The sequence below is a fragment of the Atractosteus spatula genome, chromosome 19 (assembly GCF_055471065.1).
Source record: "Atractosteus spatula isolate fAtrSpa1 chromosome 19, fAtrSpa1.hap1, whole genome shotgun sequence".
NCBI classification, from domain to species: domain Eukaryota; kingdom Metazoa; phylum Chordata; class Actinopteri; order Semionotiformes; family Lepisosteidae; genus Atractosteus; species Atractosteus spatula.
The window spans coordinates 7052915-7078768 of NC_142724.1; the positions used below are offsets into that span (position 1 = coordinate 7052915).

Genomic DNA, 25854 nt, shown 5'->3' on the forward strand with positions numbered 1-25854 from the left:
CCCCTTTAAAATCGTGCAGAACCATTTGGTTAAAGGCTGCAGCTCAGTGTTGACATCACTTTACGCAAAGCTTGAGAGAAACGCGAAGGCTGTTTTTGTATTTTAAAAATTTCCTGGAGGTGCATTAGGCCTTACCTGCCACTGTAACCCTCAAGCTAAACACAAAGCAGCATCAGTATGTAAATCACCCCTGCATCTGTAATGCTACCTAAATCGATCCAGCCGGAATAACAACTCGGCCTGCATGCTACATAATCTTCAGGTCAAGGAATATAATGACTAATTCATCCAAATATAGTCGTGGCAACATAACCTTCAGGTACTGGGGAAATCTAAACAACAGCAGACGTTCTTAACGCAGAGGCAGACGTGTCCTGAGATGGAATAGTTCTCAGTTGCCAGGAAGGATTACCCTGTTTGCAACACAAAAAGGACATTTAAACTGCAAATGACTGTGAAATGCGCATACCAATCTCTGACCCCCCCAAGCCTGTGCCGATCAATCAGCTTGTTGCTCGTTGCTATGGAAATGCAAGTTTCACCAGGAGTTGTCTTAACTGTTCAGTGCCGTGTCTGTGTGTGCTGCAGATGGAGTTTGTGGAATAAGAGGCCGTGTCTTTGTCAAAACATGGGAACAACCTGAACAAAACTGGCCCAGATGTTAAAAAAGGCATTATTTGGCAAAATATTTTGATGCTCCTTTGAAAAACTGCTGCCATGTGACAGCCAAACTACTCAGGACTAATTTTGAAACCGCACGTTCTTTAGTCTAACCCCCTTCTACTTTATTATACTTTATGCCACAGACACTGAAGGTTCTGAATCCCATTACAAGATATGCACCAAGAGATGCTAATTTATCTGGCGCTTAAAGTGTAACTAATTACACTGCTCATGAATACCAACACATACAAGCTGATGTAGTTATTGCACACCGAGAGCTACTTTAAACGTAAACAAACAGCTTTGGTAAATATAAATAAAATGTGATTTGATAGAGCGGCCTGAACCGTAAGAGTCCTGGTGTGGGAATTGTGAGAACGGAAGGGACAGGCCACAGAGCAGCTCTGTTTGCCGAGAGTAAACTCTTGTTTTTAAACCCGGGGGAAGGGCACAGTGAAGAGGGGCTAGGAGCTGGGAGGACTGACTGAGTCACATTATTCTGACTCGGGTTTGTTTCAGGTTAAAGTCCAGTCAGGGGAATCATCAACGACGGACCGCAATACTTTGGAAGGGGTCCACATTATTATGCACAGAAAGATTTGAATCAAAATGCTTTTAAAAATGAGAGTGGAAGGAAGGGTAGGAGGGTGGTAAGGCCCCACTGTAGCCGAATTAATCTGCAGGAACAGGCAGGTCTGTCCAGGTAGCCTGCAGTATTATGAGCTCTTATATACACTGTAAATTGTACCCTTCATCTTTCAGTGTTCTAAGCCCACAGAACAGAAAATGAAGATGAAGTTCACCAGCTCCTGGTTTAGAAACAAGACTTTGTTCTCAGCCCGGATGGCAATCTGACATGTGTTCACAAAGCTTCTTGAACAGAATGAGTACTTGAGTCATCCTCAAAAGGATAAAAAAATACACAGTACGGAGTTAAAAACTGATATTAATGCAGATGACAGGATAAATGTGTAGTATGCAACTAAAACCTTTATTAAAATGCACAGAACAACTTCAGCATAATGAATGTCATTATTACCTACATTTATACAAGCTCCTATTGTGGATGAGGCCTGGACCAGGTACAGTCAACAAAGCATTTTAAAATGTCAAAACAGTAGTTTGATCAATTTAAACATAAAAGTGGGTCCATTTTGAAATGAACAAAGAAGAGACATTTTAACTAAACATGCTAGTCTGTTTCACATAATAGCCCTAGGAAGCTGAAAGATCTTTGTTTCTTAGCATAGGCTCTTTAATCAATAGCACTACAACAGGATTTTAATCAATGTACATACAAACAAAAACACCCACCATTCACAACTTGTATGAGTCTCCAGACACCATCATTAAAATGAGTCTGATAACACCAAACTCTTCCATGGGTTGCTCTTTTTAAAAGAAAACAAGTCACATTCTCTGAGCTGTACAATTGTAAATGAAGAGACTTGTGTCACCTATCTAGCTTCCATTAATTATTCAAGACACCGTAAAGATCACACCTTCCCAGTGTAACAGGATTTGGCAACAGGAGCAAAGTAGGTGAGAGATACCTATTTCCTTAGGAATTCACAAGTGGTTTTGTCAGATGTGGATCTATTAGGGTCTACAAGACAAAAGCAGGAGACTAGGTTCTGAAGCCACACACAATAGAACAACTGTGAAGATCATAGGGTAATCAAAATGACCTGAAAGGCTTCTCAAGTTAAGAGAATTCTGATTTAATCAACTACAACAATATTCGTTCTTCAGCACCATTATAAATCTAAAGCCAGTGCATGTCCATGCAGATGTAAATTGACCTTAACCACGTTTAGTTGCCTTTTGCTTAGAGCCAGCATTATTCGTCCTGCAGATCCGTGTGTCCTAATACCTCGATCACATCATTCAGGCAACTGGCCCGAATAAGGATCATTAAGAGGAAAGTACGTTTCCACCGTATGTGCAGCTAGGATTTCTTGATCTGCCGTGCAACAGCAAAAAGAAAACTATGAAACACTAGTCGCCTGAGCACGTAGGCAAAATCCAACAGCCCAACAGAACAGGAGCGCAGAAAAGCAGATGTTACGGCCGGGGAAAATAGGGGGCCACCTGTCTGTTTCATGTCACAGCCTCAATCGAAGACTTATCGCGCGGTGATCCCACATTTATGAAGCGCAGCAACCCAGCGCACACATAATTACCAATAACAATAATGGGAAGCAAAAGAAATCCACATCTGTTCGACTATACAACAGATGCCGGTAAATGTGTAATGTGTAAAAATAAAATAAAGTAATTTATGGGCAACAAAATGAAGCAAGAAACAACAATGCTCCTACTAAAATTATTGAGCTTACTTTAGCATCTAAACCCAAGTCAACTTGCCGCTGTATATGAAGAGATTCAAAAGAGATTTCGTAAAGATTAACCACAGCCGAGTTAATCACATCGACTTATTTCAGGACACAAGAAATACTGTTTATGCAATTGTTGTAACATCACAAAATTCACCATGCAAGTTTTTCTTTTGCAAAAATGCGTTTTAACTTTTCATACTTAAAAAGGGCTATTTCCTACGGCTAAAAATGAATCATAGTGGTTATGAATACCAGTGAAAACTCGATTTGTTTAAAAACATTGCCAACAACTGCAGTGTACCTCAGAAACATAAAACCAAACAAAATCTTACCTCAATAAACAAAATTAGCAAGCCACACGTGTGCACATTCTAACCTGTTGTTTCTCAACTAGTGTGTTATTTTCGCAACCACTCTCAAAACAGTCCACAAAAGTAACAAAGTAATGTATTTTCTTCTGCTATCGTAATTTGCCCCGCATGTTATTAAATATTGACATAAAATATTGCAAAACTACTCTCAATAGCATTAGCTTAGTCCATAAATCTGGAGAGACTACTGGATTCTCAAACAACTCCGAGACAAACAGCCATAAAAACAAGAGAAATTGAAAGACGACTGTAACGCAACTAAACTTTTTGTTCATCTCTTGACACTTGGAAAACAGGATAAATTCAGGAATGTGCCTTGCAAGACGATCAACCAGGCAAAATATTATAAACCTGCCTGCACTGTTCCACACATCTGCTCCAAGCATACCAGTCAAGATAGAACACGTTGCGTTACTGATCACATTAATCCACTGCAGACCAAAACTCACAGAATTTATTTTTTAAGTGTCCCCCGAAGGCATTACACCGTTGATTACACATAAAAACGATATTCCCAGCACTTTAGAAAAGTACCGTATTTACGTGTCTTTTTTTCTCTCGAGGAAAAAACTTTTTTTTACATGCATCTTAGTTTGACGTTAAATTCGCTATAAAGGAGCATAGTGATTTATATAAATTATAAATAATCATAAAATAATAAAATTCTGTGTTCCCTGACGATGCAGTTAACAATTAAAACATTGTCAGGCTTTCTTGATAACTCAACAGGATAATTCTCCAATCCAGCTCAGGCTGTATTCAACTGTGTTCGGCGATACAATGACAATGTAAAAAGAGAATGTACTTTGCGCACTCTCATGTCTTGTAAGCAAGATCAAATACAAATAATAAGAGTCAACGCTAAAGTAGATGGAGCGATGTAAACTATTACTGACAAGCCACAATTATCGATTACACTACTAAATGGACTTCTCCGTGATTTTCCCCATGAGTTAAGCACAGTGTGGTGTTACAGTAAAATCTCTTTCACCCCTTTTGCCTGTGTTCTAAAATTAAACAGGGTGCTTTCAGAAATAAACAATTCGAAGAAACTTACCTTGTTTCAGCCATTTCCCTCACATTGTACGTTCAAAACTTAAAATGAAATTAATAATAGTTTTCCCTCAGTTGAACTCGGACTATACAGGCATACGCGGATGTCGGAGCAGTACAGTTTCTCTCGAAACTCCACCCCTGTGAGCGAGTCACTCAATTGGGACTCTCTCCCTCCCCTCCTCCACTCCCCACTCCCCACTCCCCGCACGGTGCTGGGCAGGATGTGTAACCTGATCTCAGGCACTGTCTCGCTTTAGATTGGGGAACGAGAACTGACCCCCCCCCCCCCCCCCCCGCAATGAATTCCAAATCAGTGGGTCCATCTGTTGGAAAGGAGGATCTGGAAAAATGTACGCCAATATTTCTGAGCGAGCCCTCCGCTACATACTGTACGTAAAAAGCCACACAGAGCAATAACGTTATTGAGGCGCATGAAGCAAAGGGAAGTCAAAGATACACAGTTGGTATTTCTATTTACTTTATATTTTAATCGAGAGACAAGCAAAAATAAGAAGTAGATATCCGTGACTCGATAAATAAAAATAAACAGCTTTCTTGATCTCTATGTTATCCTGGGAGAGTGAGGAATTGGTAAAAGTGTTTTATTTTAAAGAACCGAAAAATAGTCTGAGGTGATGTTAGGTGTTTTCTTTTAATTTTTAACCATGTTCTCGAAAACGTATTGCTTGTGTACTCCTTTCACTGGTGAAGAGACACCAGTTTACAAATTACCGCTGGTATAACGCGAGAGCCCATATTCACATTTTTTAGGTATTAGTTTCAAGATCGATATAATTTAACAATAAAAAACAAAATTGAAAGCACGAGCATAATACAATAATGATCATAGACTTTACATTTCTATTCATTTTTTTAAGTACAAAGCAGAAGATGTTTCCCCTACCTTAAATATACGATTAAAATTGTTCAAATACCATGTATTAATTATAGAAAGCAGTTATACTGAAAATAAATAAATTATATTTAAAATAAAAAATGTATTTATTTCGAAGAGAACGGGGCATTGTGAATCAATAAAGACGTTAAAAAAAATAAGCCGATGTAGTTATTTTGCAAATAAGTAAAGCACTTAAAATAGATTCTCATTGACAGTAAACAAGCCACCAGGTGCTGCTAGCCTGAACAGCTCTCAGACCCGTGATTGGCTAAACCCCCGAACAGTTCGGGCCGCGATTGGCTGAAGAGTGAGAATCGACACTCTGATTGGGTAAAGCGTCACAGCGGATGTTCCGAGAACATGTAGATACGCAGGTGATGGATGTTCTTCTTGTTCCAAATACTGTAGCCCCGGTTAACTGTGTATACTGCATGAGCACGCTGGATATACAGTAACACATCCATTGGTTTCCAATCACTAATCAATCTAAGAGAAGTCGCACTGAGGTCAAAACTGTCACAATTGGAGTGCGCGCATCACGATCACATCGCGATACCCATTGCGATTGGCGCATCACTGTGATATATCGCGATATGGCGTACCCCCGACAAAACGCCCACCCCCATGTCGCGACATGAAGCCCGCATATCGCGATATGACAAACGTTACCCGCGCCCTTGTCGCGACATGAAGCCCGCATATCGCGATATGACATACTCCGGCAAAAATGCCCCGCCCCATGTCGCGACATGAAAGGCCCTATATCGCGATATGACATGCCCAGCCAAAGCGCCCACCCCCCATGTCGCGACATGAAGCCCACATATCGCGATATGACGCAAACTGCCACACCCATGTCGCGACATGAAAGGCCCTATATCACGATATGACATGCCCAGCCAAAACGCCCACCCCCATGTCGCGACGTGGAGCCCGCATATCGTGATATGACATACCCTGTCAGATTATGCTGACCCCATGTCGTGACTATCAGGTCCTGATATGAGACCTTCGTTGCGACAGCGGTGCCGGGGAGGCATGGAAGCAAGGCGCCAGTCGTTATATAAACTGCCGCGATATACATGCGATATACATGGGGTCCCTTTTTATGACATGCTGCGGAGGGCTTGTCGTGATGGTATCCTACAGTTACGCGTTGGCAACAGCGTGTCACGGTAGGGAAAGAAAAGGAAAACGTGCCTTTAAAAAAATAAAAACCCTGGATCTTACATTTACAATGATTTTACATACATTACAACCACAGGTTTATGTCATAGATTGTTAACTTGTTGGCGTGCGTCTTGTCTTAGTATTATTCACATCTAAGGAATTCTCATATGTTTATGGATATTGATTGTCTTTAAAATATAATATATAATAGATCAAAATGGTTCTCGGTATTGATAACTGAAATTGCTCTTACCTGAATTTAACATCTTTGTTTTACTTTATTTTTGCTGCAATGAAAAATTTCTTTTAATCCACGGAGATCTGAGAAACATTGCCTGGAATGAAGTGTTTCCTAAGTTTGATGTCAATTCTCCTGTCACATATATATTCCTGTTTAAACAGAACTCACCCTAACATGCCAAAAACAACTTTAACTTCAAAACCCGAACAAAAAGGTGTATAAAATCCCAATCGGATTTTCTGTGTATCTAAATCTGTATCTTAAAACACAAGAGGAAACATTTTACTGAGCACATTCGCGATCTCAATTTTCTGTCTTTTAACATGAGTAGTCAATTAAAAAATAGTTTTGTTTTAATGTTTTTAGACTGTTTAAAACATTAATACTTAAATAAAGACTGTATTTAGACTTTAATTAAATAATTAAACTAAATAAGTAACTAAGCTCAAGTGAAGCTGAAATTTAACGACACTAGTCTCTCCTGGAACGGAGTTTGAGTTATCTTTCCCTCAAGGAAGAGTTGAAAAACATGCGGAACATCATCCTATGTTCAACAAAAACTATTAAAAAGAAACATATCTCACTTTCCCAAGAGCAGTATTGGATTAATAACTATGTTGTACATGTATTGTTGTCAACACAGGGGTTTAGCACGTTGTAAATATAATTGATCGCCTTAGGTTGATTGCTACAATTGTTACAATTTATACCAAGGAATTGTTTGGAACCTGAAAATAACGAAAACCCAGATACGGGACTTGCACGATAAATATGTAGGCAAATCATAATTCATTTGTGCCAAATTTCTTTCAGAGTTTATAATTGCGTTAATAAAATTGTGCATGTGATATAGCTAACAATTTGGTTTCCTGATAACCTAAGAATCAATGCTGTTTTACGTCAGACGACTATTGTTTGTTACGTGACACCAAGTTATGTAACAGTGACACCTGCTGTTTGATTGAAATACGCCATTAAAAAATGCTGAAACGAGAAGAGGCTGTTCTATTAATTTTGCTCTTCTGGTAGTTTGAGTTTGGTATTTCAGTTAAATTAACTGTTTGCCCAGCCGTTTCTTGAATGTGCCCAGACTTTGGACCTACACATACACCCTGAGTTATAAATTGTTTCTATAGTTGAATTCTCCTCTCAACTTCATTTGCTCTGTTGAATAGATTTATCTCCCTTAACTTTTCAGTATATGAAGCGTTGGCTCTACGTAAACATAATATGTTGGCAGTTGTTTGTGCTGTTCCTGTTTTAGTACCTGAATAAAAATTATATTTAATCTGCAGTGTCTGTACAAAATTAATGAGTAAACACTTTGTACCATAAATACCTTCTCACCGATGACTGAGACCAGTGACCAGTTGGACATGGTGATCTGGCCTAATACAAACAGGACACAGCTTGCTCAGGCTGTACTCTGCTAAGAGTACATTACATTAGAGTAAATTACAGGGATGTCATTCATCTTCGCAATAAACGAATTCATTTTAAAACTGAAAAGAAAGCTAACGAAAATTTATTTCAATTTAATTGTGACTTCATAAACAGTCAGAAAACCCTTCTGGAGTTATCATCAAGTTGCGTTGAAAAATATTAGGAAATCAACTGTAGTATTATAAAGATTTGAATAAATCGCTGGTGTTGCGCCGGGCTTGGCGTTACGCGGTTGTCATGGAGATCTCTGACGTCACTTCCCTTTCCTATTCCCCGCCTACAGCTGAATGATACCCGGTAGTGATGTCAGTTCCCGGAGTTAAGAAACGTGGCCTTAGTAAATGGGCAGTGATAGAGGTGTAGCGATTAGTAATACTGTAACAGTAATTAAGACCTGCTCGTGTGTAGTCTGACAGATATATTTTGATCATTTTGACATCTGAGCATTGCACGCAAACATGGCCGATGTCGACCAGGGATCGACATTTTCCAGTGAATCCGCTTCTCCGGCGCTTGACAGTCTCAGTAATGCCAATGTCTCCAATGGAACCGACTCCACCAATGCCACGGTAGCCAAGTTTGTTTCGACACCTGAAGGCACGGCTTTGGCATATGGAAGCCTCGTATTTATGGCCCTGCTCCCCATCTTCTTCGGAGCGCTGCGGTCAGTCAGCTGTGCCAAGAGCAAGGTATGGTATTTTGAGAACAAATTAGCTTTTTATCAAGATGGGGTTACGATTAGCATGACGACTCTATTGAAGGCTTTATTGTTCCATCTGGTGGGGTTTCTGCTTTATTTATAACATTAAAACTTACACGCTGCAGTATTGCAAAAACATCCAGACAGCGAAAGAAATGTATGTTACGTGCAAAAATATTTACAACAGCAAGGCGCTTAACTTGGGAGATATACTGCCGTTATTGCAAAAGAACAGGCCTCATCCGTAAGCACTGGTTTGCTACATTTTAACGTTGTGTTTCAGTCAAAGATGATCACAGCAGGAACTGAGGCTTTATTGGACCGGCACTAAGAAGGGGGAAAATTCTCCAGATTGGAAAGCTTCCGTGATACATAAAGTCCTCTTGTAACCAGATTGTTAGGATACTAGGAAACGGCATCAGGCGTAAAGACAACCGGGGCGTCTCAAAAGCACAGTATTTCCTGCGGGAAGCGCTCTTATTCGCGGACCTCATCACTTATGAAAGGGCGAATGTTCAACAGATTGAATGAATTATGCTTTTATGCACAAACAAGCACCGAGTTTTAGCGATGAGCACAACAGCACTTCGCTTTAATCAAACATTCTTATTGATGCACAGTGCACAGTTATTTTCTAACTTATGATACCAGTACGTAGACACCCTCATTGCCTGGCTAATTAATCCTCATGAAGCATTTATTAAAACCGTAGATAGCTGCTCTAGCTAGGATTTCCTTTCCCCTTAAAGCATAATTTAAAGAAAGAGGCCCCCATCACATACCATCAATGGGTGGCTTATATAATCCCAGCAACGGTGTCTTCAATATTTGTTGTTCCCCATTTGTGTGCATGATGCTTGTGGACTAACACAGGGTTTCGGGAGGTATTATTTTAGTCATGTAAAGCTGGCTTGTGAGTTGCAATAACATTGCCTTTTTTTCTGGGATGACTAAAGCTAGCAAACTTTTAACATTCTCTAAAGGGAGATGTGTGGATTCTCTTAATTTACTCTGAAACTTAGAGGTTACTGTGTTGGGTGCATTGAGTTTATTGGCTTCTGGTTCTGCTTTAGGAAGTGTGTCGATTGCTTCTAAGAAAGTCCAGTGCTTTAATTTCTATACACTTATTCCATAGGTGCCTCCTGAAAATGATTGGGCTAATGAGTTCAGAGTGAGTATTAGCACTGCTAGCACATAACTAAATTAATAGGGGATTTTCAATGTTTACTGTCTGTATTGCTCCCTAAGTCTGTGTAAAGTTTATATATTTGAGTTAAATGGGGGTGTTAAAGTGTCTTAACCATTGTTGATGCGTTTTTCCCTCTGTAAAGGGATCACTTTCAAGAACTGAAAGTAAGAATGTGCCTGTAAACGAAGTCTCCAATGTTTTGATTGTAAGACAAGTCAGTTCATTTCACAATTAACACATAAAAAGTAGTGTACATGTAAGAAAAGGGGAAAGCAGACTGGGTCTTTCATTTGTGCGATACTGTGTTTTGGTCTGCAAGATTATGTGGCTGATGTATGGTGACGTAGTTCTGTTTTCACATCATGCGCACAGAGCACGTTGTGAAATTAATCGACACAATGTGGGGCTGAGTCTAACCAACATTGAACATGTTTATATGGGCTTTCCCTTAGGTTTGTGAAACAACAATCAGGCTCGGATTGCCCTCACCTTTCCACAGGAATGTCTCCACAGACTGGAGGTCCTCAGCCGAGTTTAAGTCTTCCAGGATTAGAAAGACCCACACAGCCAGATGAGGAGAAACACCTTTCATTTTTCAAAAATGAACTTGTCAGTATTGTAGAAAATTGTATACTGTAAGTTAATTCTTTGGAAAGGCCTGCTGACAATGGAATTAACACCTGAAGTACTTACCTGGAGTGTAACTTACCAAATAAGTCTTAGACCCCAGTTGATTTTTTATGTTTCCTTTTAGGCAGGTGTGTTTGTTTCGAGCCCCTACGTATGTTGAGTATTTTTGCTTCAGGGCAGTGACAAGTATGGTCAAGTTTCTGTTGGCGCCTCACTCACCACTTTTGTGGCCGAGAGCTCCACAGGTGTGCAAGCTCACAAAAAAAACAGCTCTTGTGGTCTTTACGAGTCATGAGTCTTCGCAGAGAAGCAGCGCCACTGGAGTGAAATTCAAATGACACGTTCCCCTTGAAAAAGGACCTCTTTCTTGCTCCCCAGTGGTTTTTGTTACCCGTAATAATGTGACCTAGTTTGTGAAGGCTGTTCTAATTTTACATACAAAACCCTGTGGAATTTGCGATGACTTATCATGTGCAGCAGCTGAGTTTCATATCAATGTAGGTGCGTATCGTAAGAGAAGGATGTGTGTGCACAAACTAAAAATGATCTCCGGTAACTCAAAAAAACAAAAGCAATCAACGTGCAGTTTGCATTTCTTTTTCTCTTTTCGAATGTCGTCTCCAGAAGGTTCCTGTGCAATAGGGATCCGCATAAAGAATCGCCAGATGTAGAAAGAACACGTTTTCTATGTTAAGAGAAATGATGCCTTAGGTATCCATGGATTCTTTAGTATGGTCACCCCTGCCATTCCTGTGAGTTGCAGCCTCCAGGAACTGTGGTGTCAATCAGACTGGTAAATAAAAGAGGGGTGTAGTGAAAAAGAGCCTGGCAAAGACAAGTAAATAGATCACTTGAGAAGATGCGGGGGAGGAGCCTTGTAGAGGTACAGAAAGTGTAAGGACAAGGACCATGGGGAAAAAATGATGGTGGGGAAGCCTGTTACATATTTAAAGAAAACAAATGTAGATCATTTAAACCACTTTCTTCAGTGGAGGTTTATGCACATTTAGACCATTTCCCTTGTCTCTCTGTCCTCTCCTCAGAACTCCTCGGACATGCCAGAAACCATCACCAGCCGAGACGCGGCCAGATTCCCCATCATTGCCAGCTGCACTCTGTTTGGGCTGTACATCTTTTTCAAAGTAAGCCTGTGTCTCTTTATTGCTTACCTTTTGGACAGGCCGGACAAGACGCGTCATAAGAAACGTAAAGGCAATATCTGAACATGGATGACTAACGGGGCTCTGTAAGTCTTTTTAGAGTCTTTCACATCTTGTATGTGTGTCAGTGTAGCCGACAGTAACCGCCCGTGTGGGTTGTGTCTTCGCACACGCACTGCTGCTGGAATTGTGCATGCTGGAGGCTCCTGCCTGGAGCAGACTTGGAGTTGAAAGTCACCCTTCAGTTAAGACCAAAATGGATAATCGGCAACAAAAAACACTTTAATTCCTTTATCGATACAGCTTAAAGCTAAATAAGGATGCACAGAATAAAGAATTTTTTCATCATTTATATGAGTGCTATATCCTCATTAGCACGTCTTGTGCCCAGAATAAACAAGAAGTGACCAACAGACTTAACTACACCTCCACGTTAAAGGGGCACTGTTTTATTGAAAGGGACCTTCAAAGTAACCCTGTCAGAAAACCTCATAGTCACAGGAGTTTAGTAAACGGGAATTTATAGGCTAAGGTAATGTGGAACAGCACTATCTGGTCTCCGACCTTAATGAGTTCTATGAACATTTAAACAAATTTAACTTCAAGTTAAAAGAAAATATAGTTCTCGCTTGCCTGTCATTACCTCTCAATTCTCTCTGAAGCAACTCAGAACACTGGGAGCATCACTGTCTTGAGTTGGAAATATTGCGCAGACTTCTGGCAGGAGCAACACCTTAGGTTTAATATCCGTCTTGACTGTTGATTAGGTAATAGACAGTGGGTATTAAAGTAGTCACTCTTCATGACCCACCTTTGGACTGAAGCGGTTGTTCCTCTGCAATTTTGGTGTACAGTAGCCCTCGTGGTATGAACTTAATTTGTTCCTCGAAAACTGCTTTTAAAGTGAAAACGTGTATAACAAATCAAATTCCGATTACGTCCCGGGTTATAATCTCTGATTGGTTCCTGAATTCAGTCGCTTCCTTAGACACTACGGCTCCACCTTGATACCGTACAGAATGGTATGAAAACAGTAACAATCCTGGATAACTATTCGAGTAACATGCTTTAAGTCATTAGCCGATGCATAAACAATAGATAGGAGAAAAATAACATGCCTGCTTGTTTATGGTGCAGTAGTTACATCATTACAGTCATTAGCAAATGCATAAACATTATCGTTTTATATGGAAACCTTTTTAACACGAACCTTAATTATAGAAATGTTAAAATATAATAAAAAGTAAATTCCTCATCTGAGAAGATATGCAAAAAAGAATCTCAGCAATGCTTTATGAGAGCCTAGCTAGAGTGAAACGCTGCATGTTTAATGAAAAAAAAACAGGTAGGAATGACAACTTCTTGTATAAATGCAAATTCGAATACTTGGTACTTGCGTAGTGTTTAAAATATAAATTGGAAAAGTAAAAAGTCTGCTTTTTATGGTTTAGTGGTTGACTTTGGTGCTTTGAGAAAGCCTGGAATGACCTATTAACAACTTGTTCATGTAAGGCAGGTCTTCACTCTAGAACTGGTTGTGGAAGGGATAAACCATCATTGAAGAGTATGGCTGGGTTGTCCATTTAACATCAGTAACACAGCAGCTGGTGGGCAAAATGGGGGAACAAGTACAAAGATGCATATTTGCTTTTTTGTCATTTTAATGTACTGAAGTAATTTTTCTGTTTCTTTCAGATATTTTCTCAAGAGTACATCAATTTGCTACTATCGATGTACTTCTTTGTGTTGGGGATTTTAGCGCTGTCACACACTATCAGGTAAGTTCTTATTAATAAAAAACCTGGAAGTCTTAAAAGACTATTACAACAAGCACTAACAGTCCTTTAAGTCTGTGTAGACCTTGAATCCTTCCAGAGCAGGAGTTGAATACTGACATATTTACTTGTATGACTTAAAAAAAAAAATCTGAGCAGTTTGATGTAGGTGTTAAATGAAATCTTGACTTGATTGTAACAGAAGTGCAGTGTTGAAAGTGTGATATACAGGATTGAGCAAAGTATGAAATTGATCACTGGGAAGATTGTATGAACTTTTAACTTCAGAGAAAGGGAGAAAATATTGAATTGAGTACTGTAGTTTATAAAAATAAATTGTTTTTTTTTATATCTTAATGAATTTCTTTGTGTTCCAGTCCCTTCATGAACAAGATATTTCCTGCAAACTTCCCAAATAAGCAGTATCAGCTGCTATTCACCCAGGGATCTGGGGAAAACAAAGAGGGTAAGAATCTACAAAATGTTAGAATGATGTGGTGCCATATATATTATGCACCTTTTGTTCATTTTATCATTTAATCCTTTGATGAAATGGTTGTTTGCTTACGTTAGCCTGTTTAACTGTCCAAAACCTGAACGCGCTTAACAATTTAAGGTATGTTCTCAAACTGTTAACCCTAATTATACAGTCACAATGTATTAAAAAGTAAATTGCCTGTATAAAACAAGTAAAAACACCATGCATTTAAATGACAAAAATAAAGAACTTGGTTCACTCTTGAAAGGGATATCTGGGTTCCATATCCAGTCCCATTATGTCTACATGACATTTTAACATCCAGGTGGAGACTAGTGTAGTGTACAGTCTAATCCAGTGTTGAGAGATTTGACCTCTGGAATTCCTGCACATCAGATTGCATGCATGCATGCACTTCACTGGCACTGGCGGAAGCTCTTGGGTTTTATAGATTCTTATTCTTATACAATGTAATAGTTGTCTTTTAATGTTTTACCAAGCATATACAAAACTTAATTTGATTGTAAGTCTTTAACCTTTTTGTTTTCCTAAAAGGAGGTTCTTAATGTTTTGGTGAGTGTATAAATACTATGTAGGTATTATAATACAAAATTCACACCGGTGCACTGTTCTGCATGATGGAATAAAATAAAAAAATATTTATTGAAAATAAAAGGTTTGTGATAATCATGCATAGCAGGTCTGGATTCCCATTAAAACACAGTTCCAGAAAAGAGAAGGTCATTTTGGACAACGTATCAAAATAATTGCTATGCGGGTTACATTGTAAATTTTCTGTATGTTAAGTGGTGTGTCTTTGTACTTTGTTTCAGAAATTGTCAATTATGAGTTTGATACCAAAGATCTTGTGTGCCTTTGCTTCAGCAGTGTGGTTGGAGTTTGGTACGTCCTCAAAAAGGTAAAAAGCACCAACATTTTTTCACTCGCAGAGCTGCAACCATATTTTATTTTAAAAATGTAGTCGTCAAAGGGGAACACAGCTGCTCCAACTTATCACCACTAGATGGCATTGTCCCCTTAATAATAATAATAATAATTGCTTACACTTATATAGCGCTTTTCTGGACACTCCACTCAAAGCACTTTACAGGTAATGGGGATCCCGTCCACCACCACCAATGTGCAATATCCACCTGGATGATGCGACGGCAACCATAGTGCACCAGAACGCTCACCACACATCAGCTATTAGTGGGGAGGAGAGCGGAGTAATGAAGCCAATTCATAGTGGGGGATTATTAGGAGGCCATGATAGGTAAGGGCCAATGGGAAAGTTAGCCAGGATGCCAGGGTTACACCCCTACTCTTTTCGAGAGACGCCCTGGGATTTTTAATGACCACAAAGAGTCAGGACCTCTCGTCCGAAGGATGGCGCCTGTTTACAGTATAGTGTCCCCGTCACTATAGTGGGGCATTAGGACCCACATGGACCGCAGGGCAAGTGCCCCCTGCTGGCCCCACTAACACCTCTTCCAGCAGCAACCTTAGTTTTTCCCCAGGAGGTCTCCCATCCCAGGTACTGACCAGGCTCACACCTGCTTAGCTTCAGTGGGCTGACAGTTGTGAGTGGCAGGGTGATATGGCACTTAACATCCTTGTCAAATTGAACTCAGAGGAAATTTACAGGCAAAGTTTTTTGGTTGATTGTTTAGTTATGTACAGAAGAAGTTAAGACTTTGTTCCCTAACTTCTAGAAAATGTGGGCTACTGTAATCAGTTAGCAATCGGTTATGGAAGTGGAAATTGAAAAAGCAGAGAGCCCTTAAAACAAAATATTTAAATTTAACATAACATTCTGTGTACTAGAATATTTGGTTACATTAGCACAGCAAGTCCAGATGCTTTTAAAGTCCAGACTTGTGTGCTCAGCTGGAATACACTAATGACAGGCAAATGCTAAGTAAACATTGCAGAGTGTGAAATAAAAGCAGTTGTATTTAGAGCTGGGGTAGGGGCAGTAGCCTGGGAATTAATGCTTATCACTTGTGTTTAAGCCCTTCTTTGGAGATGACGAATGGAGAGTGTGCATAATTAGACTATATCTGATTTCCTCATGGATCACACGATTAGAACCAGCTTATAATTATTGCACCTGTATTGCAGCACTGGATTGCCAACAATCTCTTTGGGTTGGCTTTTGCTCTCAATGGAGTGGAGCTGCTGCATCTCAACAATGTCAGCACTGGCTGCATCCTCCTGGGAGGCCTCTTTGTATATGATGTCTTCTGGGTAAGTGCAGAACGTTCTTGCCTAAGACCTTACAGTCACATCTAAGAGGTGACTACATTAACAATCTTTTAGGCGAGCATTGCAAAACACCCATTATGTGTTATCTAAAGAAAGGGATCCTTGTAAAAAGATTACCAACAAATTTGAACAAGGTATGTTTTTGATATGTTTTTTTGCTGAATTCCTTTTTCATATTTATTTTTATAGTATTTCTGTGAAATAGAAATAATATGGTATTTGTCAAATTTAAGTGGTTTAATGCAAAAAAAAAAGTTGTTCAAAAGCCAGATGTGTTTAATGGAATTAACGGAAGTGTCTTCCATGTCATGTGCCTTTTCCAGGTTTTTGGGACCAATGTTATGGTGACAGTGGCCAAGTCATTTGAAGCACCAATTAAATGTAGGTATTAAAAGTCAAGCCTTTTCTTCTGCTTGTAAAGGTGGAAATGTTTTGAATAGTTTTCCATGTTGGTTTTTCAGCTGAATGATGTAAAATGCTGTTTTAACTTTGCTCAGTAGAACCAGGAGTTGGACAAAGCAACATTTCCATATGCTGACAACCGCCCTGTTGTCGTGGTTAGTGCTGAAGGGCAGATCAAGGTCACAGTGAGAGTCTAAACTGTACTCCAAACTGAGTCTAGCTCCCGCCAGCCCTGGAGTTGATGCGCTTTCCGAAAGGAGAGAGATTTCATTCCCTAATTATATGCGGGTTACAGACCTACACTTTTGACATGCAGTATCGCCAGAGTGTTAAACCTTGCCCTGTTTAGTTCTGGACCTATCTATGATTTTTGTGTAACTTGTAGTTTTTGATATTTTGTGTGCGTGGCAAATTTTCATGTTTTAACCTGGAACATCACTTTAAAGTCTTGCATTGGTTGGATTGGGTTTGGTAGTTTTGTTCAGGAGGGTAGAGGGAATAGTTGTGAATTAAGACCGGAGGTTCTCTGAAGGTTGTCTGCTACTCTCTCCACAGTGGTTTTCCCCCAGGATCTCCTGGAGAAAGGCCTAGAAGCCAGCAACTTTGCAATGCTAGGTCTCGGTGACATTGTGATCCCAGGTAATATATATCCAACTGTACTCTAGCAGTTCTGTTTTTCCTTCTTTTAGATACGTAAACCTGTGAGCAAAGTTTTAACTGATAAATTCAGTTTCATTTTTCACTTCTCTGGCTTTTAAAAACAGAAGCAGTTGCTGGTTTACACTGCATAATTTGCATTCTATAAATTCTTCCTCATTCATAGTGATTTTTCCGTTCATCCACCAGATGGCAGTGTAAAAAGGGGGTTGTTGAAAGATTGGGGTATATTCACTATTTCTACTAGAGGGCAGTCTTCAATTGTTATTGTTATGTAACATTGTAATGTTTAACTGTTAATTCTTCAATTTTAGGTATCTTTATTGCATTACTTCTGCGTTTTGATGTCAGGTGAGTTTTATTTTTTTCAGTAGTAGAACCTTTCGTTAATGTTATGTCATTAATGTTCTTTAACGTTATCGTTAACATTAAAGTGTTTTACTTGAATATTACACAAGGCAATGCAATTGATGAGCAAAATCAACCTTTTCACTAATTTGGTAAATGCACCAATTGTATCTAATTTGTCATTTGTATTCTTTTCCTTGTTCCAGTCTGAAAAAGAACACCCGTACCTATTTCTATACCAGTTTCTTCGCCTACATATTCGGCCTGGGCCTGACTATATTCGTCATGCACACCTTTAAACATGCTCAGGTGAGAGAACATGCTTCCCTTTTGCTGTGAAACTAAAGGAAGGCCTTGCTTTCTTTCCTTGCGTGCAAGGAAAAGCTGACATTGCAGTTTACACAGCGACAAAGCTGTCTTGGGGTAATTTTCCAAATCACCTTTAGGGCACACTGTGTCACATGCTTGAGTCTAAAATACACATTTACCAGAGGCACCCACTGAACATTATCAGTATGGTGGTGTACTGTGCTCCTGGTGGATTCAAAGAGAGTTTTGGAAGCCCTGTGTAGTGCTGTAAAATGAAATCTGTAAAGAAGAGTCCTGATTATTGCTGTCTGTCTCTGGTTTTCCAGCCGGCTCTCCTGTATCTGGTCCCAGCCTGCATTGGATTCCCGGTTGTCGTAGCTCTTTTTAAGGGAGAGCTGACTGAAATGTTCAGGTAAGTTGTTGTTCGTTTTTTTTTTTGCATTTCTTCACTAGCCTTTAGAACTCGTCTTTGAGAATTGTGTGTTGGAAGAGAGACTCCTGTTTAATAAGTCTGTGTAACTGGCAGCAAAGCTCCTATGTCCGTATGAAATTGCTTTTTGCAGTGGTTTCAGTCTTGGCTATCCCTAGCCTCTGAGACGTGCGTAAACCTATTGGCAGGTGGCACAGGTCCCAGCTCAACTCTTCTGCATGTGGCACGGTACTGACAACTGCAAGAATATGTGATAATAGACGCCATCTAAATTAAGCACAGATCACTCCCTGTGATTCCAAGGAGTGTAGAAAACATCTGTACATCCAGATAATTTCAGAAAGAGTAAATCTGTGCTAGCTGTTGGCCACCCTCTTCTTTTGTCCCTGTTCACGCATCCAAACTGCCTTACCCTGGAACTCCTCCCCTCCTCTGTGCCCCATTGGGAGAAAAGATGAGTGCTAATAATAACAATGCACACTGTTGTGAGCAACACCAGATTTGTTGGAGCTTTGTCCTTTGTGGTTTAGTTTTTTTTTTTTCCCAAAAGCGATCCAGCTTCCCTGCTCCTGGATTGCACTGACAGGGTCAGACTTGTGCACCCATGAAGTATTTGCCAGAAGGAGGGAGTGATTTTAGTCAAAACAGCTTAGTGAAAACAGGCAGCTGTCTGACCACCAGTGCACAGGGACCCCGTGTGTGGAGGCGATACTCTAGAGCTCTGCGTCCAGCTGCTGCAGTGTTGGGGGGGGGGCTTTCCCACATCGCTCATCTGCCTGAACCTCTGCTGCCACCGATCCTCGGATAATCGCCATGGCAGCAGCGAGCTGGTGACCTTGTTTCAACTGGGACCTCGGCTGTCGCACGGCCCGACTGAAGCGCAGGTCTATCCTAGATTTATAGGTTCAGCCCCAGCTCTGTCTGCATCGGAGAAAGATGTGATGTGTATATTCTTTTCCCTTTCTCGGTGTGAAGCCACATCCTAAATGTTTTCTTCTGCCCTGTGTTCTCCTCCTCCTCCTGGCTCCTCTTGTCCTTTCCCTGCTCTTCTTGTCGTTCTGTTCCCTCTCCTCCTCCAGCTATGAGTCTTCTGCTGAGGTCATGCCACACACCCCACGGCTCACCCACTTCCCCACTGTCTCCGGCTCGCCCGCCAGCCTCGCTAACTCTATGCAACAAAAATCCTCCTCTCCCCGCCGTAGGCGGCACAATGCCACCGCTATGTAGCGGCCCGAGAAGTGCCAGCTGTATCTGACTGGTCAGGTACTATCTCCTCTCTTCCCTCTCTGCTTGCTAATACAGCACCAGCAGCACTCCTGCCCTCCTGTGCTGACACAGGGCCATATGTACAGTAACTAACATTTGTAAGGATTTGAAAAGGATAAATGGGAGAAATCTGGATTTTTGTAGAAGAAGCAAAACTTCAGCCATTGCCTTGATTTTCGGCTTGGGATCCCTGGGAGTTTTGTGTTGCTGGAGAGGGCTGGTAAGGCTGTTCTGGGGCTCGGCGTAGTTTGTTTACTCCAGACCTTTTATCTCAACCCTGGCTCTTTGCTTTCTCTGTTTCTTGTTTTTCATGAGTTCTCTCTGTCTCAGCAGCTACTGAAAGATTGCTCTTGTTATTCCAAGAGCCTTCGTAATCAAGAAAAACACTATTATTCATAAAACCTTCTTGGGATGGCATGCATTTCTGTACCCCTTATGCAAGATGTTGAACTGTAACTCACTGAATCTGTTTATTTTATTTGTGTTCCATTTACATTCACCTCGCCTGTTAAGCCAACAACAGTGTGATGATTAAAGGAGAGCATGTCTTTAATTCACTTGAAACGTTTTTGACTTGCAGCTGACTGGCATTTCACTCAGCTGTTGGAATCCACCTGTCAGTACTATGTTTTGTTTCTTTGTTTTCTTAGCTTGTTGAACTCTGGATTTTATTGTAACAGTCTCATTCTGTGATGCATTGCACTCATCGGCGCTTATTTAGATCTGAGCTTGATAAGGGGTTGTGCAACAGTTCATTGGCTTTCACCTAAGAGGGAGAATGAATAAATATTTTTTTACATGCACACTGGCTTTTAAGTACAGTGTGTTTCTTTTTTCATAGATAGTTCTGGTTTGAAGTGATGTGCAGCGAATGGAACTTTATTCCCCTCCGAACTGCATTTGAACTGATGTGACTCGGGAGAGTGTTAGCACAGTTTGAATTTTCACAAACTGTCAGTTTTTCTTACGATTGTGGATTTGTGAATGTTCTCCTGTTTAATGTTTTAATGCTCAGGAAATGTTTGTTTTAAGTTTTGTATTCTTTCAAGGAGGAGGAGATGAGTTCTGAATTCTTAAAGGACAGTTTTCTATCGTTGCTTTGCAAGTGCCCTTCATTTCGCCTATGAATGCACGTCGGCCCTCTTTTCCCCCAGGAAAGTGCATAGATCATGACAGCACTCCTTAATTTTTGGCACCTTCTGTATGTAATTTGCATGTTGTCTCCCTGTTTCAAATCTGCAAGGAAAGCATGAGGACTAGCAGGCATCTTCCTCTGTCATGCCCACCTGTCGGAGACATTTGTTTGACATCGTACTGATTGAAGGAACAGGTTACGTCTTGCAGACATCACTGCAAGTTGAAGGAGCTGTTTTTGTGGGGAGCAGAGCTCCTAAGTAACTCAGTTCTTTTCATGTGTGCTTCTGCATGGGGACTCATAGTCACATTAGCCTAGTGAGATCAGTAGCACTCATTTGAAGTTTTTTATTCAACGTAATGGTGAAGCAACCTTCAGGGTTAGCTCTAAGATTGCTGTAGTGTCCAGCTGAGACCACCTTAGGGCAGATTTCTTCTAAAAGTTTAAAATATTTGCTCCTGGTCCTCTCAAGTGGCTCGATACTATTTGGGTCCGGTTGAGCCGTATAGTAAAGATGCTGCCAGTTCAGGCTTGGGTTTGGTAACTGGCCAGCTGTCACTGGGATTCTCTAGTCGGTGATGCACAGTTAGCTGAGCATTGCCGTGATCACGTGGGCTTGAGTCGACCAGGTTATCCATGCCCGCTCTTCGGCACCATCCTGTGAAACATGACCGTTACCTGCTTGCTAACCCAAGCCAGTGAGACCGTATCTCTTCTCCAGTGGGTGCCAGCTCTCGTGAGGCCCATATGGAGCTCGCAAAGTGTCAAACAATGAGTCTCTCTGACTGGTTGGGGTGATGCAGCAGGTCATGTGTGGATCCTCATTCTCCCTGTGAGGTATTCCTTGTAAGCCATTCCAATTAATGATAAATGTGCATTTCCTAATAGGGAGAGGATAAGATTTGAGGTATTTGCAGGTTCCTGATTTTCATTCATTTTTACACTTATCACAGTTGGTGGGGCAGTGTGTATTGGCTTTAGTATGTGTGTTAGATTTTATTATTATAATGGAGCACGTCTTGTGGTGAGTCTGTTCATCACACTCACTCAGCAGTTTACACCCTTCTTATTCTTTCAGCAGAAGTCTATGATTATGACGTTGATTATGTTGTTTTTGTTGGTATACAGCATGGTATGAATGTCCACAGGTTTCGAATTCCAAAGTTGGGCCTTGCAGCTATAGCTAATGTGTTGGGTTGCACCTGTTAATTTGGCCTGCTGAGTAGCTTCCTGTGATGGACATGAGATGCACGTGCTGATGTGTTCCTGTTTTGTTTGTCTTCTTGTCAAGGTATGAAGAATCTTCCCCTCTACCAGAGGTAGTCTCTAACGAAGAGAAAGAGACTGAGAAAAAGGAAAAATAGTGAAAGTGAAGCTCAGCACATCGTACTGCCTCTACATTTCACAGCTCTGTATACTGATGAGGGAAGTTGGCAATTCTGTCGCGGATGTGTTTGTTGTACGAGAAAACTATATTAAAGTAATTGTATTTCATTGGATATTTTGTAGCATATAAGTGGTTTGTTTAAAGAAAAAAAGTACAACAGCGTATTGGTGCCTATGTATTCCATTTTTTATTTATTACAAATTGCCTTGCATTCTCGTAGGCAGACTTTATTTTGATGTTAATTAAGGCCAGAATTTTAAATCTGTCACTGAAAATATTGCATTTTCCTTGTGAACCCGATATGACAAGGAGGAAGCACATATTTCTTTTATAAAGACACCTATTTTAGGGGTTTCTAAAGAATGAGATTGAAATATATTCATAGTTCTGTTCCAATTGGAATAACATTTGACTGACTTTCATAGTTTTTCTAGCATACTTTCTATTTTTTAACTTTATAACTAAAACGAAACCATTTTATTATGTGCATGCACCAGTAGGATTATGTCAGAGGTCATGCACCAAATTTTAATGTGTGTTTCCTGTGCGCACATTCATGTTCATATCTGTGTTCAAATATATCCTTCTGCAGGATATTCAGTGTTCCTTCCTATTCTTTCAGATTTGTAAAACTCTTATCACCCATGTATGTTCTGCATTTACTGTCTTTTGTTGTTACAGCATTTAAACGGCTATTGGCTTGAATGTGTTATCTGCAGTACAGAGACAGTAAAATTCTTTAGAATATAACCTCGCTTTTAGTGTAAGATAAAGGATTAACTATATTTGCAATCCTAAAGATTTCTACAGCCTATCGTAAAGTACATTTATGATTCTTGAATTGCTATTTCGATCAGTTTTAACCCATTTCATGTCATTATAAAGCAAATATTCTTGGGGGGGGGAAAAGTAAATTGGGATATATCTAAAGTTTTTCTTCTTAATTCTTTCTACTGAATTAGTTCAATTACTAGACCACAGCGGGGTAATACTGCATCTCCATGAAGAATGATTTGCCTTACTGGATTTGGGATTTGACTGCAAACCTTAAATCACTGTATCTGGAAACAAATATCAAACTTCCTACATCTAAATTTATTTTGAACTCTGATTTACATTCTGCACTTGAATCGACAGGACTTAGTTATGAAGTTACTGATATAATCTGCTGAATGCCTAATTTCATTGTATGTAACCATGCAAGCTGGAGTGTCAATGTGGCATTACCTTGCTGGTTCCAAACATCTTCATTTTGTCCTTCCTATTTGCAGTTGTGTGTTGGAATTTTTTCTTCTAATTTCTTGTAAGCAGGAAATTTATTAAGACCATTATGTTACTGCTGCACTTGGTCAGTGATAGACAAGCTACTTGTTTCTATTTATCAAATGCAGTAGCAGTTTTACAGTATTGTCTTTCTTAAATCCCAACAGAAAATGGCAAGATCCTTGTACTGTTAGAAGTAGAAGAATTTAAGGTTCTGGCTTTCCTGTGTTAGGATTAGGTCAGATTAGGAGGGTTATTTTTTTATTTCATGTCCATGCTTTGCTTGATCTATGTTTTAAATATGCTATCATCTGCTTTTTATCCCCTGTTGTACCAATGCAAGTTCAGGCTAGCTTCTTTGCGGAGGAGCTGTACCATTCTGCAATAAACTGTGGTGTACACCACTGTAGAGATGCATAAATCTTCAGTGTACAGGTGTTTCTTTTTCTCACCATCTGTTAGTAGTTGGATGCACTGTAGTTGCTGTATAATGACTTGACAGTTCCAGAAAGCTGCTTGGGTACAGACTTAGGGCAGTGTGATAAATCTCAATCTAAGGTTGCTGGTAACTACTTCTTTGATACTGTAATTCCAAAGAACTTTTTTAAAGATTTTAATGCAAGGCATCATTGCAGTACAAGTTATGTACTATACCATCCACAGATACGCATTGCACAGCTGTAGAGTTCACTCTTTCCATCCATTTTTGTGAGAACCAGAAGTTTTAAATGGCATTTCTTACACCTTTACTTACTGTTGCTAACAAGATGATGTTACTTTGTGGACAGCATAATTGTCTGAAGTCACTGAACATCCAGGAGAAAGGTTTTAAAACCTGACAAGCTGGAAATGTACACATCCTGACATGAAGTAAAGAAATGTTTGACTCTCATTCATGCCTGCAGAAATGTACTGGCCATCGAGAGGAAGCAGATTTGAAAGTTATGTTGAGCTTTTGTGCTTTGTGTTATTGGAGGCTGGCAGGGACAGGGTATTGACAGACCTAATTGAATGTGTCAATATGTACAGAGAAAACAGGCCTTGACAAAAACCAGAAACCGTTAACAAGCCCTCTGTGTTCTTCGGAAATGCTGATCTTCAGTAAACTGGGCAGGAGAACCCATTACAACTGGGTAGTGTGAGAAAGCGAGCAAGACTTTATTGTAATTAAACATTCTTTTAGATTAGCTGTCTATAAAATAAAAATGGGTATTTACTAAACCTTTGTCATATTTATTCTTTGTTATTCCCAAAGCAGAAAGTGAAACATTTTTCTAGAAATCTGCCTTTAGACTTCCATATAATAGTGTGTGTGGGGGGGGGGGGGTGTAATTTTCTGTACCTATTTATAGACATTTATTTCCAGTAAAGTTGTTTTCTATTTTTCCAGCTGTGTTTAACTATTCCCAAAGACATTTGAGGGTAATTTTGTTCTGTTCTGTTGACCAGGTGTACAAGTGCTGAAGTTTTGCATAGACCACATGAGATTCCTCAAATAGCTCTAGCTGACAGCCTGAATATGTCAATTTAATCAAAGTTATGTTTGAGTATTCTATTGTGAGGCAAAATTTAACTGTGCTTGAAGTTTGTGTAAGACATGTAGCCATTCCTTTTGATCATGTTGCTCTACAGTTTTGAACTTGGACAATCTGATCTTTGCTGGAAAACCCTTGTGTATATTTTGTAGCCTGGCCTACCTTCATTTTTTTTCTCAATTTCCAGTAATATAAGGCTGAGAAGTAAGTTCCTTTGCCCCTGCAGTGTCCCATGCTCTGGTCTTGGCAAAGTGTGTGTTGATTTACACTTTGAAAAAAGGAATATGTCTTCAAGTAGCAGATTTTTATGCAGGCCAGCCTGGGCAACTTGCAAAGTCAACACCTCCCCACTGACAGCCTGACAGTCTTCTGCTCGTAAACCTCAGGAAATGAAGTGACTTGACTTTCAAGCTACAATGATGATTTAGGGTTTGCTGAGTGGAGTACCTGGAACCCAAATGTTTATTTCTGTTAGTGAAAGAGTCTTTGGGAGAAAGTTCTGGAATTCATCTCAAAGATGAGTTCGGCTATTCTAAAAACTGAGGAACAAGTTGGGAAAAGTCTGTATGGAGGAAAATGCGGATCACAACATAAAAGGGAATATTGTATACTTTTTTCTCTATTCTGAAAAAACAAAATTGTGGGCCTGTGATCTAAGCTCAGACACCTGTGAGTTTCACAGCTTGCTCCATATTAGTTGGTTGATGAATATGAACAAGGACTGGTTCTGATACCTCCTTC

At 40.0% G+C, this 25854-nt stretch overlaps 2 protein-coding genes across 3 annotated transcripts in view; one reads left to right on the top strand and one right to left on the bottom strand.

Annotated features, from left to right (window-relative positions):
* The window catches only part of arhgap46b (Rho GTPase activating protein 46b), a 70718-nt gene extending 66171 nt beyond the window's left edge, over window positions 1–4547 (bottom strand). Inside the window, exon 1 of the mRNA XM_088937344.1 lies at window positions 4431–4547. Coding sequence (XP_088793470.1) covers window positions 4431–4444 — 14 coding nt within the window. The 5' untranslated portion in view covers window positions 4445–4547. The remainder of the gene's footprint in view (window positions 1–4430) is intronic.
* Window positions 4548–8469: 3922 nt separating this feature from the next.
* On the top strand, window positions 8470–23999 carry hm13 (histocompatibility (minor) 13). Of its 2 annotated transcripts, XM_088937189.1 has the most exons (13): window positions 8470–8870; window positions 11744–11842; window positions 13556–13638; window positions 14013–14101; window positions 14947–15032; window positions 16238–16363; window positions 16705–16762; window positions 17339–17422; window positions 17755–17791; window positions 17995–18097; window positions 18424–18509; window positions 19607–19790; window positions 22220–23999. In XM_088937189.1, the coding sequence occupies exons 1-12, from the start codon at window positions 8640–8642 to the stop codon at window positions 19752–19754; spliced, it is 1230 nt and encodes a 409-aa protein (XP_088793315.1). In that variant the 5' UTR covers window positions 8470–8639; the 3' UTR covers window positions 19755–19790; window positions 22220–23999. The 2 variants fall into 2 exon arrangements, with proteins under 2 accessions (XP_088793315.1, XP_088793316.1); XM_088937190.1 differs by lacking the exon at window positions 19607–19790 and having other exon boundaries at window positions 8471–8870.
* Window positions 24000–25854: the final 1855 nt, after the last annotated feature.